Here is a 17476-nt window from a genome sequence, read left to right as displayed (position 1 = left end):
GGGATGCACTTAATTGTGGCTGGTTTGCTAAGCTTTATGTTTCGGGTGATGGAGTCCCCTATGACTAAGGTGTGGTGCCCGGTAGACTGGGGTGTAGGACTAGCTATAGAGCTAAATCTATTATGCGTCTCAACCGGTACACCGTAGCTTGTAGGCCGCTTAGGACTATTACAGGCTGGGCTAGTTAGCTCGCTACAGCTAACGCTAGCAGATGTGTCCGCAACATCTAAAGTTACGAGATTACTCTGCTCTAACTGGCGGACACGGCCCTCTAGCAGAGCCAGCCTCTCCGTGAGTAAGGTGCAAGACGCGCAGGAAGCCATACTCACGGTGTTTTCTGTCACCGAGTGAAGTTCCTGCTGTCTTCCGAGAAGTCCTGGTCACGGTGTGCAGGAGTAGACTCCTTCTGACCGGCGCCCGGCGACGCCTTTCTCCGCGCTAGCTTCGTTAGCTTAGCAGCTAGCTAGCTGCGGGAGGGGTGGAGAGACAGAGATCGGGTGATTTGCAAGTTAAATAGTACTACTAAATATGTTGAGAAAGTAATAAAGAAAGCTGCAGAACAATTTAAAAGCACACAAATAGAACGATACTTAGCTTTTTTCGAAACAGCGAGCAGTCACGCACGGTGAACCGGAACCGGAAGTCAAAGTACTAAGGGGGTCAATATCAAGATTTTTGTTTAAAATGTAACCCCTCCTCTGCTACCAAGGCAGAAAAGAAAGGAAATGTCAACACAACCGTGGAAAACACTCAAATGTAGTGTTTTTTTAATGATGAAGACAAAAATGTTTTGGGTGCGTCACGCTCGGTTTATGTCACGTCACGCAATTCACCTCCTGTTGTATATCGCTTCGAGTATCGATTGTTTACTCTTTTGTTTTTTAAGAGAACATAGCCTGTAGATAGGCCTGGGCCGATAACACATGTTGCTATTAACTGACAAATGATTGCAGACAAACTATATAAGTGCCATCATTCTTTTGAGAGCAGTTTAACCACCGATGTAATGATAATATGCCTTTCAAATGCAATACACTTGTATTTCCCATACACTTTAACATTCTAATTGAAATGGAAACTTTTAAGTATTCAAGGTAAAGAAAACAAACAAATAATAAAATAATTAGCATAATTTTGTACTTGAACAAAAATCACAAGCAAAAGTAATACAATCTGTTTAAGGAGTGGCGGAGGAGCCTCCAATATACACAACCAAAACAACAAATAAAGTTATTGTGACAAAATTATCACGGTTATCATTTTCAACGCGGTGTTGATGAATGTGCTCAAAAAGTACTTATATACACAATAAAATCTATATATTCTGGCTTCATAAGATTCATGTTTTTTTTATTTATTTGTGTGTTTAGAAATGTTTATTTTCTTCCATTCTAATTTGTAAACGTTTTATAAATGCAAATTGGTTGATCAGTTTGTTTTACTTTTGATTTATGAGAGTTCACTTCCTGTTGAACGGCCATTCATCTGTTTTAACACCACACTTTATATGGATTATTTTGTGCACAGCCTTTACGTTCAATGTAAATACTGTCTTAGACACTGTTTGAAATAAGGTATGACGTTTTGTAATGGGGAAAGACGTTAATGTGTCTAGTTTTCATGTTAGTATTTAGGCTAGCTTGCAAGCTAAAACTGGTCTTTTCATAAGTTTATCAAAGTGCAGTTATCAATCACGGTGTTTCCATCATTTTAATTTACTACGGTATTACTAGGGGCAGCACGGTGGCAGAGGGGTTAGTGCATCTGCCTCACAATACGAAGGTCCTGAGTAGTCTTGGGTTCAATCCCGGGCTCGGGATCTTTCTGTGTGGAGTTTGCATGTTCTCCCCGTGACTGCGTGGGTTCCCTCCGGGTACTCCGGCTTCCTCCCACCTCCAAAGACATGCACCTGGGGATAAGTTGATTGGCAACACTAAATTGGCCCTAGTGTGTGAATGTGAGTGTGAATGTTGTCTGTCTATCTGTGTTGGCCCTGCGATGAGGTGGCGACTTGTCCAGGGTGTACCCCGCCTTCCGCCCGATTGTAGCTGAGATAGGCTCCAGCGCCCCCCGCGACCCCAAAGGGAATAAGCGGTAGAAAATGGATGGATGGATGGACGGTATTACTAAGCGTTAGGAGTTTTGCAGTGGTTATTATTATTATTAGTGTTTATGTGCGTGGAGTACTAAGAGTGACAGCTCTGCCTCTTGCAGCCGTAACAAGGGTTAGGGTTAGGGTAGCAGCCGTACCAAGGGTTAGGGTTAGGGTGGCATCCGTAACAAGGGTTAGGGTTAGTGTAGCAGCCGTACCAAGGGTTAGGGTTAGGGTAGCAGCCGTATCAAGGGTTAGGGTCAGGGTAGCAGCCGTACCAAGGGTTAGGGTCAGGGTAGCAGCTGTAACAAGGTGTGCATATGGCGGTTACCCACGCTGAAAAAATAACAGACTACATTTTCATTTATTGTTGGGTTAATAGACTTATCAATATTGCCCCAGGCTTACCACAATTGAATACCCTAGTTGCTCAGACAGTAATGTGTTCATAAAGGTTTAGATGAGGGAATGTCGTCTTTTAATGGAGAAAGACGTTAATGCCTCTTGTTTTCCTGTCAAGCTAGTAAAAGAGCAGTGTCACTGGTCATTGACTTTATCCAAGAGTTGTCAATCATGGATTTATGACCATTAAAAAGTAATTCAATAAGATAATATTAACCATGGGAAGATTTATCGTGTTTTATGGTGAAATCGTCTTATCGTTGCATCCCTAGTGGTGTGGTATTGGTGGGGGCCTTGCATATTTTAGCAGACCACATTGGTGTAACTACGGTTGTTGAGGTGACTTCCTGTTTAATTGACAATTTCTTTGTTCTCTGCAGCACTGGCTTTTACTTCCTCTTCTCACTCCATTCAAAGAATCAACCCAACTTGATATTTACTGTTACATGTTTGGCTGTGAGCGTGTCCCTCCCACTGATCACTGATCACTTCCTGTGTCGCTTTCCTTATTTCCCCACAAAAAAAGCACAAATATTGAATGTTTTATGAAACACGTTTTTAACGATATCAATGACGTGTTTATCGCTTAGCCCCAGTTTACCCTGCTGTAATAATGAAGTTATGTGTTTTTAAATATTTGTCGCTCTCGTTGCGATGTTGTATGGAATGAATCAAACCAACAAATTGTCCCGTTGCTGTCTGTCAGGATGAGGTGGAGGTGCAGCAGCCGGAGGAAAGTAACCCATATGAGGAAGTATACAAGGACTCAAGTACTTTCCTAAAGGTGTGTAAATGACACAGTTGATTTCACATATACCTTCTTTCAAGACATCGCTAATGCCGAGCTGCTACAGTATTTCAAATAAGTGAGAAACATATCACAGGACATGTTGGAATTCATCTTAATGACTGTACCGCAGCTCCCCAACCCCCAGAAGCACTCGTGCAGCCCCCAAACCATGACACTACCATCACCAGGCTTGACTTTAGGCTAGACCCTCGCATGCTTGTTTGGTGTATAGTAAATCTATGCTGCTATACCAGCTGTACACGGACTACTCTAAAATACAGCCATGTTTACTGTACTTTGTTCTGATGCAAAGAGATGTACTCACCTTTTGTAGAATATTGTAAACAACTGAATGTAGCTTTCAAAGCAGCTGTCAACTACAATCATAATAATGCATCTAATACTTTAATACAATTTTTCTTCATCTATCTACTTTTAGGGTACCCAGAGTTTAAACCCTCACAATGATTATTGTCAACACTTTGTGGACACGGGTCACAGGCCACAGAACTTCATTCGAGATGTCGGTGAGTGTGTTTAAGTTTGTGTACTACTTGTGTGTGTGTGTGTGTGTGTGTGTGTGTGTGTGTGTGTGTGTATGGACCATGTAGCTAACTATATGTTTTTTGTGGCTAAGGCTTGGCGGACCGTTTTGAGGAGTACCCCAAACTACGAGAGCTGATCCGCCTGAAGGACGAGCTCATCTCCAGCACTAACACCCCTCCTATGTATGCCGCCAAATGATGGCACTATTGGAATACATATCAACCCTCACATTGATCTGATGTGTTTTAATCATCATCATCAGGTACCTGCAGGCCGACCCAGGGCACTTTGACCTCCAGAATTTGAAAAGCGAGTTTGATGTCATCCTCCTTGAGCCTCCTTTAGAGGAATACTACAGAGAATCAGGCATTAGCCACACACAGCGCTTCTGGACCTGGGATGATGTGAGTTTTCCAGCGTATTCCTCTTAACCTCATTTTATCTTACGCAGAATAATAAGACTTGCACAAACATGTTTGCAGTGTTTGTCCAGCAGGGGGCAACATACACCCATCTAAGGCTAAGCCACATTAGTCCTGTTAAACAGTTTTGGTTTTTTATTCTGATTAGTTTTTCTACATTTAAAACACTTCCTTGTGGTCTACTTAACATGTAATGATGGTGCTTTGATCCAAATGTTGCATTAATGATGTTTTACAGACCTTTTCCAAGCTGCTTTCTGACCGTCTAATCAGGATGCGCCATTTTGTGGGCGGTCTTATTTATGTGCCTCCACTTAGACAGCGTCTTCTTCCTGTCATACATCTTGTAGTTTTTAGAGCGTCCATAGCGAGTTTGCTGACGAATTAAGTACAAACTATTCGCTACTTTGTATTAAAAAATGGCAACAGTGGAAGATGCATGTGCATGTACAAGCCAGTCTGCTCCTCAACAAGAGGATAGCAAAAAAGAAGGAGCTTATTAACTACAGAGTACAATAGTGGACTCGCGCAAAGCACTTTTGGTACATTTTTACCATTTATTGAGATAGTTGCAGAAGTCAAAATTGGGAAAAATGTCACAAATTGGGGAAAATTCCAAACAGCTCTTTGAGGGAAGTAGGGTTGCAAAATTCCGGGAATATTCAAAGTTGGAAACTTTCCATTGGAATATATGGGAAGTAACTGGAATTAATGGGAATAAACATGGAATGCAACATGCTAGATCTTGCAGCATGATTATTAGCTACAATAACCTGATTTCATGCAAATTCAGTAGAATTTCAACCCTGTACTGTGCATTCCTCCATCACATGTGCAGTGCATTCTTCCATCACATGCCCAGATAATTCCCAGCATGCTACACACTACAGCAGGGCTATTGAGGCCACACTAGTATTTGAGCCCAAGGACTTCATCCAGTCAGGTAAGTGTTGATGGGGTAGATATATTTCATCTATGGTATTTCACTTTAATATTGCTTGTTACTGTATGACTGTAGACTACTCCAGCAGACTAGCTGTTCCTGTACTTGTTCAATGATTTTGGGGCCAATATCTCTAGCTAGCTAGGTTTATGTACCACCACAGTCTCATAATGAACCCAAAATATTTTTCAGTTAGCCGTGATGCTCATTTTCTCTATGTTAAATCCCATTCCCACACTAACAACATTAGTGATCCGAATTTACCTTTTTTGTGATGTGTAAAGTTCAACTAGCAAATACTAAATCAAAAGGTGTAGTTTCCTCTGCCTTCTGTTCTGCTAGCCATTCTGTTGTCATACAAGAATGTAGCATTTAGCATGCTGATTGACTGTTCATTTATTCATCTAGCCTATTTCTATTCATTTGTCTATCATAAATGATAAATGGGTTGTACTTGTATAGCGCTTTTCTACCTTCAAGGTACTCAAAGCGCTTTGACACTACTTCCACATTTACCCATTCACACACACATTCACACACTGATGGAGGGAGCTGCCATGCAAGGCGCTAACCAGCACCCATCAGGAGCAAGGGTGAAGTGTCCGCAAATTTACCGGAAACTTTCCACCCCTTTGCAACCCTAGGAGGAAGTAAGAAGGAAGGCGAGATTGTTTTATAAATATCTCCGCAAGGCCTCCATGTTTGATTTCAAATTTTCAGGACTTCTGTAGGTCGCAAATACACAAAACAGGTAGAAAAGTTGTTTTTGCATAATAGCTCCACTTGATACAAACCTTCATTTCCTTCTTATGTGTTTCCTCTTTTGTGTTCTTGTAGATCATGAAGCTGGAGATTGAGGAGATCTCTGCCCTCCGTTCCTTTGTCTTCCTCTGGTGTGGCTCAGGTGAAGGCCTGGACCTAGGAAGAATGGTAACACCCGAGCTTCCCATTGTAGCATGTTGTCTTCAGTTTCTTTTGTTTTTGTAGCCAGTTGAAGTTATTTCTGCTGCGCGTCATACCAGTTGACTGCCTTCTTTGTTTGCCTATTTGTCATGCGTCAGACACAAAGATGTGTGTGGAGTGATGGCTCGATTAGTCTGCAACTATTTAACGTTGCCAGATCGGGCCAGTTACCGCAGCTCTTGCCAAAAGTGTTGATTAACAAGAGCTTGACGCTGTCAGGGTTTCCTCTCAATTTATTCGATTGTGACGCGTCACCACGGCAAAATAAAAGCCGCCACACCTAATAATAATAATAATAAGTGTTTTTTTGTACGTGAAAACAAATGAAAGTAATATATTCTCCAGAAGGCGTCACACAAAGTCCGGCGCTGTTTTTAACTTAACAAAAATGTGCAATCTGCTAATATTAACGGGACGGTGGCAGGTTTTTAATGAGAGAAGGCTTGCAGCAGCGCAAAGCAAGAGTGACGTGAGTGTGGTTCTCTGCAGCTCTCTAGTGTCTCTAAACATGAGAAAAGATGCTAGCTTTGTTGCTAGTCATTTTTTAATAGTGTAAAAGTCCCTAGACAATTTCTCAACAAAGTACATTGTACAATAAACAGAAACACTTGAAAAATAAAGCACAACGATATAAGAAAAAAAATATAATAAGTGATAACACATAATTTGGCGGTGGGGGCGTGGCCAGGGCAGGGTCAATATGACGTAATCATATCATTGAGGCTTATATTTTCTTTAAAAACGCTTTAACAAATCTACATACATTTGAAAACACATCAGTTATCCGTAATTAGTTCAGTATTAACACATATATTTTTTAATATTGTTTTGCTTCATTTTTCAGTTGTTGCGGCTTTTTGTACAATGTAACACAGGCCCTACCCATATCCCATACTTGCCAACCCTCCCGGATTTTCCGGGAGACTCCCGAAATTCAGCGCCTCTCCCGAAAATCTCCCGAGACAAATTTTCTCCCGAAAATCTCCCGAAATTCAGGCCCACAACATAAACAGCATACCTGCCCAATAACGTTATAATTGTAGAATGATGGAGGGCGAGTTCTTGGTTTCTTATGTGGGTTTATTGTTAGGCAGTTTCATTAACGTCCTCCCAGCACGGTAACAACACACAACAACAGCAGTCACATTTTTGTATACCGTAAAGCAGTTCGTCTGCCGTAGACAGCAATGTTGTGACACTCTTAAACAGGACAATACTGCCATCTAGTGCATTTGATGAAAGCACTTTTGTGCATGCCACACATCAATGCATCATCATGTTCAGCATGGTTAGAAAAATAGTGACAGAGAATAGAACAAGGATGGACAATTCAACCCTTAACTCAACAATGAGTAGATGAGTGTTATGTGTGTGTATATGTGTAAATAAATGAACACTGAAATTCAAGTATTTCTCTTATTTATATATATATATATATATATATATATATATATACAGTGGGGCAAAAAAGTATTTAGTCAGCCACCAATTGTGCAAGTTCTCCCACTTAAAATGATGACAGAGGTCTGTAATTTTCATCATAGGTACACTTTAACTGTGAGAGACAGAATGTGAAAAACAAATCCAGGAATTCACATTGTAGGAATTTTAAAGAATTTATTTGTAAATTATGGTGGAAAATAAGTATTTGGTCACTTCAAACAAGGAAGATCTCTGGCTCTCACAGACCTGTAACTTCTTCTTTAAGAAGCTCTTCTGTCCTCCACTCGTTACCTGTATTAATGCCACCTGTTTGAACTGGTTATCTGTATAAAAGACACCTGTCCACAGCCTCAAACGAGTCAGACTCCAAACTCCACTATGGGCAAGACCAAAGAGCTGTCGAAGGACACCAGGAAAAGAATTGTAGACCTGCACCAGACTGTGAAGAGTGAATCTACAATAGGCAAGCAGCTTGGTGTGAAAAAATCAACTGTGGGAGCAATTATCAGAAAATGGAAGACATACAAGACCACTGATAATCTCCCTCGATCTGGGGCTCCACGCAAGATCTCATCCCGTGGGGTCAAAATGATCATGAGAACGGTGTGAAAAAAATCCCAGAACCACACGGGGGGACCTGGTGAATGACTGCAGAGAGCTGGGACCAAAGTAACAAAGGTTACCATCAGTAACACACTATGCCGACAGGGAATCAAATCCTGCAGTGCCAGACGTGTCCCCCTGCTTAAGCCAGTGCATGTCCAGGCCCCTCTGAAGTTTGCCAGAGAGCACATGGATGATACAGCAGAGGATTGGGAGAATGTCATGTGGTCAGATAAAAACCAAAATAGAACTTTTTGGTATAAACTCAACTCGTCGTGTTTGGAGGAAGAAGAATACTGAGTTGCATCCCAAGAACACCATACCTACTGTGAAGCATGGGGGTGGAAACATCATGCTTTGGGGCTGTTTTTCTGCTAAGGGGACAGGCCGACTGATCCGTGTTAAGGAAAGAATGAACGGGGCCATGTGTCGTGAGATTTTGAGCCAAAACCTCCTTCCATCAGTGAGAGCTTTGAAGATGAAACGTGGCTGGGTCTTCCAGCATGACAATGATCCCAAACACAACGCCCGGGCAATGAAGGAGTGGCTCCCTAAGAAGCATTTGAAAGTCCTGGAGTGGCCTAGCTAGTCTCCAGACCTCAACCCCATAGAAAATCTGTGGAGGGAGTTGAAAGTCCGTGTTGCTCGGCGACAGCCCCAAAACATCACTGCTCTCGAGAAGATCTGCATGGAGGAATGGGCCAAAATACCAGCTACTGTGTGTGCAAACCTGGTAAAGACCTATAGTAATCGTTTGACCTCTGTTATTGCCAACAAAGGTTATATTACAAAGTATTGAGTTGAATTTTTGTTATTGACCAAATACTTATTTTCCACCATAATTTACAAATAAATTCTTTAAAAATCCTACAATGTGAATTCCTGGATTTTTTTTCACATTCTGTCTCTCACAGTTGAAGTGTACCTATGATGAAAATTACAGACCTATATGATCATTTTAAGTGGGAGAACTTGTACAATTGGTGGCTGACTAAATACTTTTTCGCCCCACTGTATATCCATCCATCCATCCATCCATCTTCTTCCGCTTATCCGAGGTCGGGTCGCGGGGGCAGCAGCCTAAGCAGGGAAGCCCAGACTTCCCTCTCCCCAGCCACTTCGTCCAGCTCCTCCCGGTGGATCCCGAGGCGTTCCCAGGCCAGCCGGGAGACATAGTCTTCCCAACGTGTCCTGGGTCTTCCCCGTGGCCTCCTACCGGTCGGACGTGCCCGAAACACCTCCCGAGGGAGGCGTTCGGGTGGCATCCTGACCAGATGCCCGAACCACCTCATCTGGCTCCTCTCGATATGGAGGAGCAGCGGCTTTACTTTGAGCTCCCCCCGGATGGCAGAGCTTCTCACCCTATCTCTAAGGGAGAGCCCCGCCACCCGGCGGAGGAAACTCATTTCGGCCGCTTGTACCCGTGATCTTGTCCTTTCGGTCATGACCCAAAGCTCATGACCATAGGTGAGGATGGGAACGTAGATCGACCGGTAAATCGAGAGCTTTGCCTTCTGGCTCAGCTCCTTCTTCACCACAACGGATCGATACAGCGTCCGCATTACTGAAGATGCCGCACCGATCCGCCTGTCGATCTCACGATCCACTCTTCCCTCACTCGTGAACAAGACTCCGAGGTACTTGAACTCCTCCACTTGGGGCTGTATATATATATATATATATATATATATATATTTACAGCTAGAATTCACTGAAAGTCAAGTATTTCTTTTATATATATATATATATATATATATGAAATACTTGACTTGGTGAATTCTAGCTGTAAATATACTCCTCCCCTCTTAACCACGCCCCCCAACCTCCCGAAATCGGAGGCCTCAAGGTTGGCAAGTATGCCATATCCTCAGCAGGTTTCCAAGGTGAACGACCTCTGGTATGTTAGAACAAGGTGTAACTTCGGGATCTTTAGCATGCCAGCCCTTTAAAGGGCTGGTACGCTGGCAGCGCCTCGGTCTTACCGCGCACACGGGCCACTCGCGCAATTTATCTCCTCAAAAGACCCTTTGATGATATTACGGAGCGTAGATGGTAAAATCCCTAAATTCCTTGCAATAGCTGCTTGAGAAATGTTGTTCTTAAACTGTTCAACAATTTGCTCACGCATTTGTTGACAAAGTGGTGACCCTCGCCCCATCCTTGTTTGTGAATGACTGAGCATTTCATGGAATCTACTTTTATACCCAATCATGGCACCCACCTGTTCCCAATTAGCCTGTTCACCTGTGGGATGTTCCAAATAAGTGTTTGATGAGCATTCCTCAACTTTATCAGTATTTATTGCCACCTTTCCCAACTTCTTTGTCACGTGTTGCTGGCATCAAATTCTAAAGTTAATGATTATTTGCAAAAAAAAATTTTTTTATGAGTTTGAACATCAAATATGTTGTTTTTGTAGCATATTCAACTGAATATGGCTTGAAAAGGATTTGCAAATCATTGTATTCCGTTTATATTTACATCTAACACAATTTCCCAACTCATATGGAAACGGGGTTTGTATTTGCACATTTAGTAGATTGCTGTTTGTGGGTATACCTCGGATGTATTAAAGTATGTCCACCAATCGCGTGCATCTTTCTTATGTCATCACAATATGCTGTTTTAGCAGCGCTGCTTCAGTGATGTCTTTCCCTGGCCGTAATTTCCTTGCATCACTAGTCAATAGTGCGTAAATAAGAGGCTATATATATCCACTCAGACAATATATTACTTAAATGTAGTTTTCACATAAAATGTCCTCATTTCTAAGGTGTAGTGGCTTTTATTTTGCTGTGGTGGTGTGCCATGATGGATTACAGCTAGGGGAAACCCTGTATCATAGAGGATTATGCAAAAGATATGATGACCACAACCTCACCGCCACAGGTATTTGGCAATCTAGGCTTTAATTTGGCGCTCCCTTTTTCATTTGCCGTGTTTTCCCTCGCTCACAAATGATGTATGTTAAGACTGACAGAACACTTCAGACCGTACTGTGGATGTCATCATAACTCGGCTTCTTTAAGAGGGACTGCACTTTTTGGGGGGATTTTGAATTTTCATTCACAATCCTATGTAATAAAATAACATATGTTTTTCTTTTTTTTTATGCATTCTAATTCGTGAAAAACGGCCAGTATGATGTGGCTGACAATGCAAGTAATGGTAGTACACTCTAAAGAACATCTAAAAACCGCCAACAATACCGTATTTTTCGGACTATAAGTGGCAGTTTTTTTCCTAGTTGGGCCGGGGGTGCGACTTATACTCAGGAGCGACTTGTGTGTGAAATGATGAACACATTATAATATTATTGATCTCATTCACGTAAGAGACTAGACGTATAAGATTTCATGGGATTTAGCGATTAGGAGTGACAGATTGTATAGCATGTTCTATATGTTATAGTTATTTGAATGACTCTTACCATAATATGTTACGTTAACATACCAGTTGGTTATTTATGCCTCATATAACGTACACTTATTCAGCCTCTTTATTTATTTTAAATTGCCTTTCAAATGTCTATTCTTGCTGTTGGCTTTTATCAAATACATTTCCTCAAAAAATGTGACTTAAACTCCAGTGCGACTTATATATATTTTTTTCCTTCTTTGTTATGCATTTTCGGCCGGTGCGATTTATACTCCGAAAAATACGGTACTCCATTTACATCTCCTGACCTGAAGATTATCCAAGTGTTAGCGATATTCTTATTATCAGTGCCAACGCAGTTGATCTATGGTTAGTGGCGGCGTGATCACAGAGAGCTAACTAGCTTATGCTGACATACTCAGCTGCATCACCTCTGAGTTGGTATTAGTTATTTCTAGATTCTAAATCATGCCTCCCACTTGTATAATAACATTTGTATTCATAAACCAAGAATTTGGTCAAATTTGATCTTCAACTTAGACCTTGAGATGGCGAGAAAGACACGAAAAAACGCTTGTTTATGCCCACCTTTTGTGTGTGTGTGTGTGTGTGTGTGTGTGTGTGTGTGTGTGTGTGTGTGTGTGTGTGTGTGTGTGTGTGTGTGTGTGTGTGTGTGTGTGTGTGTGTGTGTGTGTGTGTGTGTTTGAATATTATGATTACTTCTTTATCCGAACGGGAAGATATGAACATCCCATCAGTTTTAAAAACTTGAAAAATGTCTGTCCATGGTACACTCATTAATGATGAAAAATTATGTATTTGATGCATTTTGACTTAACTATGAACAATGCGATTAATCCTGATTAAATATTGTAATAGTTTGACAGCCCTAAAAAACAACTTTGTCATCAGCGTACATTTGTACATGACGTTAAGTTAAAGTAGCAATGATTGTCACACACACACACACACTAGGTGTGGTGAAATGTGTCCTCTGCAATTGACCCATCACCCTTGATCACCCCCTGGGAGGTGAGGGGAGCAGTGAGCAGCACCGGTGGCCGCGCCCGGGAATCATTTTTGGTGATTTAACCCCCAATTCCAAGCCTTGATGCTGAGTGCCAAGCAGGGAGGTAATGGCTCCCATTTTTATAGTCTTTGGTATGACTCGGCCGGGGTTTGAACTCACGACCTACCCATCTCAGGGCGGCCACTGAGTAGGTTGAAGCTGGACATATACCAGGCAGGTCATTAATCTGTATTGAAACAAGCAGAGGCCCAAGCGTGAAGGCTTGGAGGGACGCCGACTACATTTTTAAACGTCTGTGCAAGAGCATCAACATGTCAATCCATGAATCCTGTCAGGTGTATCCACATGCTCACCCTCAATACACCTTTTGCAGTGTTTAAGGAAATGGGGCTTCAGGCGCTGTGAAGATATCTGCTGGATCAAGACCAACAAGAATAACCCGGGAAAGACCAAGGCTCTGGACCCAAAAGCAGTATTTCAGAGGACCAAGGTATAGCACATTCATATCACAACATGTAATGATACAGTGCTAGCTTGACTATCACTAAGGAGAAAAGTAAAAAAACAACACATTTGAATGAAGAAAACACATCTCCAGTGCTGTTCTTTAAAGGGGAACATTATCACCAGACCTATGTAAGCGTCAATATATACCTTGATGTTGCAGAAAAAAAAACCATATATTTTTTTAACCGATTTCCGAACTCTAAATGGGTGAATTTTGGCGAATTAAAAGCCTTTCTAATATTCGCTCTTGTGACGTCGCATCGGGAAGCAATCCGCCATTTTCTCAAACACCGAGTCAAATCGGCTCTGTTATTTTCCGTGTTTTCGACTGTTTTCCGTACCTTGGAGACATCATGCCTCGTCGGTGTGTTGTCGGAGGGTGTAACAACACCAACAGGGACGGATTCAAGTTGCACCAGTGGCCCAAAGATGCCAAAGTGGCAAGAAATTGGACGTTTGTTCCGCACACTTTACCCACGAAAGCTATGCTACGACAGAGATGGCAAGAATGTGTGGATATCCTGCGACACTCAAAGCAGATGCATTTCCAACCATAAAGTCAAAGAAATCTGCCGCCAGACCCCCATTGAATCTGCCGGAGTGTGTGAGCAATTCAGGGACAAAGGACCTCGCTAGCACGGCAAGAAATGGCGGCAGTTTGTTCCCGCAGACGAGTGAGCTAAACCCCCTATCGACCCTAGCTTCCCTGGCCTGCTGACATCAACTCCAAAACTGGACAGATCAGCTTTCAGGAAAAGAGCACGGATGAGGGTATGTCTACAGAATATATTAATTGATGAAAATTGGGCTGTCTGCACTCTCAAAGTGCATGTTGTTGCCAAATGTATTTCATATGCTGTAAACCTAGTTCATAGTTGTTAGTTTCCTTTAATGTCAAACAAACACATACCAATCGCCGAATTCGTCCTCGCTTTCTCCCGTGTCGCTGGCTGTCGTGTCGTTTTCGTAGGTTTGGCTTGCATACGGTTCAAACCGATATGGCTCAATAGCTTCAGTTTCTTCAATTTGGTTTTCGCTACCTGCCTCCACACTGCAACCATCCGTTTCAATACATGCGTAATCTGTTGAATCGCTCAAGCCGCTGAAATCCGAGTCTGAATCCGAGCTAATGTCGCTATAGCTTGATGTTCTTTCCGCCATGTTTGTTTGTGTTGGCTTCACTATGTGACGTCACAGGAAAATGGACGGGTGTTTATAACGATGGTTAAAATCAGGCACTTTGAAGCTTTTTTTAGGGATATTGCGTGCTGGGTAACATTTTGAAAAAAACTTCGAAAAATATAATAAGCCACTGGGAACTGATTTTTAATGGTTTTAACCATTCTGAAATTGTGATAATGTTCCCCTTTAAAGGAGATTTTTTTTTTCTGTTTTTAAAAATGTTTTTCTATTTTGGAAACAAGCCGTTTTGAGAGGCTGAGTTGTGAACCCTTCCTCAAGCAGCTCCTTCAGGCTGGCTGAAAGTTTGTCCCAGTCACGGCTGCCATGTTTGTAGATTGACAGAGAAGCTTCCCGCAAGGAAAAAAGTATATTCAACTTCTGAGCTGCAACAGGGAGGGATTTTAGCATCCAACCATTTATGTATGAGCCAGAGTCAGGCCAGGAGCAAAAAGCTACAAGCTCCATTACATATCTTTCTAACATTGGCAATCTACTCTTATTACCTACCTGATGGAGCTTGGGAGGTGCTGCAAAGACCAAGGCGTGAAACTGTGCAAAGATGGGTGTGCCAAGGTTGTGGCATCGTATTCAAAAGGACTTGAGCTTGTAATTACTACCAAAGTTGCATCAAAAAAGTATTGATCAAATACTGTAACTACTTATGTACATATGATTAATTTATATTTAATACATTTTGTCACGTTCAAACACTGAGGACATCTATTAAACAAGACAAAAGGCAAGGAATCAAACAGAGACATAATTCAATTTAGACTCAATTGAGGAGAGACGGCGTCAACCTGTAACCTCTTACAGTGTCTTAGCACGCTCTGACGAAGAAGGTTTTCGTCTCCTCTTTTATTTAGATGTTCAATGTTCACGCACCAACACATGTCACAGCAGGAATGGGAAGTATGTAAAACAGTCATTGTTTTCGGTCACATTGAAGACAAAGAAGAGGATGTCTCGGGCTTGGGCTCTTCCTGGATCCAACTGGGGCGGGTGTTGGAGGACAATGGATAACCCCTCCCGTCTCCTGATCACAGTTGCTTCAAGAGGGCAGCGGGTCGTAAATAGCGTTGACCTTGGTTACCAAATAGTTGGAAGAGAGTTTGTTAAATACTTTAAAGAGAGTTCCTCTGGAAGTTCAGCAGATCCTCCCATCTGTCCGTGTTGAAATCACAGTGGAGTTTCACGAGCCTTCTTCCTCTTGTTAGGCCTCGAAAGACAGCCTTCATCTTCTTATCAGGAACATAATGTAATACAACGTTTCTTTTGTGATAACTTACAAACAATTATTCCAACACATTTGTAAACATTTATAAATGTAATTTTGTGTAGAGTTTTGATGACAAATATGAATTATTTCCTTTTTGGAATGAGACTGTAACATAACAAAATGTGGAAAAAGTGAAGCGCTTTGAATAATTTCCGGATGCACTATCTGCAGTCTGAATTGAGCATTTAATTTATATTCAGTGGCGTTAAAAAAAACATGAAATTAGACTTGCTGATACCTGGAGAAACCCCGAATAGGGCCTGGGAAGTTCCACTAAAACTACCCTCGTTCTTTTGAGTCAGCTTTAATACTTTTATGGTATTTAAGAATGGTAAACAATGCAGGGTCGCCTCATGGCCTGGAAAACATTCACCCATTTTCCATGGAAATAGTTTAGTTGTCCTGGAAAATGACACAGTGCCCAACGTGACGCTACCAGCCAGTGAAATTAGCATCTTCACAGAGAGAAATTCATCATAACACTTGTACGTTAGATTTAGCAACTAAGAAAAAGGAGGAACTTCAATCAAGAAGAAAATAACTAGTAGAATGTGAAAGAGAATCAGAATCACTTTATTGATCCCAGAGGGGAAATTAATATTTTCAGCACAATCCCATTCAAGAGCAGACAAACATTACAGGGAGACAGAACAGGATCAAACATTTCAGGGAGACAGAACAGGATCAAACATTTCAGGGAGACAGAACAGGATCGCTGACAGGTCTGCCAACTTCCGGCGCCCCTTCCAAAAAAGGTGAGAAACAGGTAAACGCTGGGGACGGGGGGGGGACTCAGTCTAAGCCTGGGCCCAGACTGAAGCCAAGGAAACAAACCTCATAGCCATAGCACACATAAACATGTGTGTAAGAGGGAATCATCAAAGGACATTAAAGACATTAAAAGAGCAGAGCTGATGCTACCAGCCACTTCTACACACAGCCACAAAAGTAAAACATACACACTGTGATGGCCTCTGCGGTGTTCCACGCCATCGTCTGCTGCTGTGTGGTGAGCATTGCCAGAGACAGGAGCAGACCCAACAAAGCAACCGAGAGAGGCCCACCAACTCTCGGCCAGTGTCCAGTCCGCATGGATGAGCGAGGATGCGTCCAAGGAGACCGAGGTGTCTGATACCTGCTCATTCAGCCAAGACACTGTGAATGAAGCTTGTCTGTCCCGTTGCTCAGTGCCAGCACCGCAGTCCTGTCTCTTCATCTGCAGTCCTGTCTCTTCATCTGCAGTCCTGCCTCTTCATCTGCAGTCCTGTCTCTTCATCTGCAGTCCTGCCTCTTCATCTGCAGTCCTGTCTCTTCATCTGCAGTCCTGTCTCTTCATCTGCAGTCCTGCCTCTTCATCTGCAGTCCTGTCTCTTCATCTGCAGTCCTGTCTCTTCATCTGCAGTCCTGCCTCTTCATCTGCAGTCCTGTCTCTTCATCTGCAGTCCTGTCTCTTCATCTGCAGTCCTGCCTCTTCATCTGCAGTCCTGTCTCTTCATCTGCAGTCCTGTCTCTTCATCTGCAGTCCTGCCTCTTCATCTGCAGTCCTGTCTCTTCATCTGCAGTCCTGTCTCTTCATCTGCAGTCCTGCCTCTTCATCTGCAGTCCTGTCTCTTCATCTGCAGTCCTGTCTCTTCATCTGCAGTCCTGCCTCTTCATCTGCAGTCCTGCCTCTTCATCTGCAGTCCTGTCTCTTCATCTGCAGTCCTGCCTCTTCATCTGCAGTCCTGTCTCTTCATCTGCAGTCCTGTCTCTTCATCTGCAGTCCTGTCTCTTCATCTGCAGTCCTGTCTCTTCATCTGCAGTCCTGTCTCTTCATCTGCAGTCCTGTCTCTTCATCTGCAGTCCTGTCTCTTCATCTGCAGTCCTGTCTCTTCATCTGCAGTCCTGTCTCTTCAT

General features: G+C 42.5%; 1 protein-coding gene across 3 annotated transcripts in view; it reads left to right on the top strand.

Annotated features, from left to right (window-relative positions):
- The window catches only part of mettl14 (methyltransferase 14, N6-adenosine-methyltransferase non-catalytic subunit), a 32141-nt gene that overhangs the window by 10614 nt on the left and 4051 nt on the right, over positions 1–17476 (top strand). For all 3 annotated transcript variants that reach the window (XR_009817711.2, XM_061984387.1, XM_061984386.2), the window contains exons 4-9: positions 3201–3278; positions 3724–3811; positions 3922–4012; positions 4093–4234; positions 6033–6125; positions 12986–13102. Coding sequence is in view for 2 of the 3 variants with exons in the window: in XM_061984387.1 (XP_061840371.1) it covers positions 3201–3278; positions 3724–3811; positions 3922–4012; positions 4093–4234; positions 6033–6125; positions 12986–13102 (609 nt within the window). In the remaining variant the exon portion in view is untranslated. The remainder of the gene's footprint in view (positions 1–3200; positions 3279–3723; positions 3812–3921; positions 4013–4092; positions 4235–6032; positions 6126–12985; positions 13103–17476) is intronic.

Source organism: Nerophis lumbriciformis, linkage group LG25, assembly GCF_033978685.3.
Source record: "Nerophis lumbriciformis linkage group LG25, RoL_Nlum_v2.1, whole genome shotgun sequence".
Taxonomy (NCBI): domain Eukaryota; kingdom Metazoa; phylum Chordata; class Actinopteri; order Syngnathiformes; family Syngnathidae; genus Nerophis; species Nerophis lumbriciformis.
The sequence above is the reverse complement of the archived record's forward strand: the minus strand, read 5'-3'. Positions and strand labels throughout refer to the sequence as shown.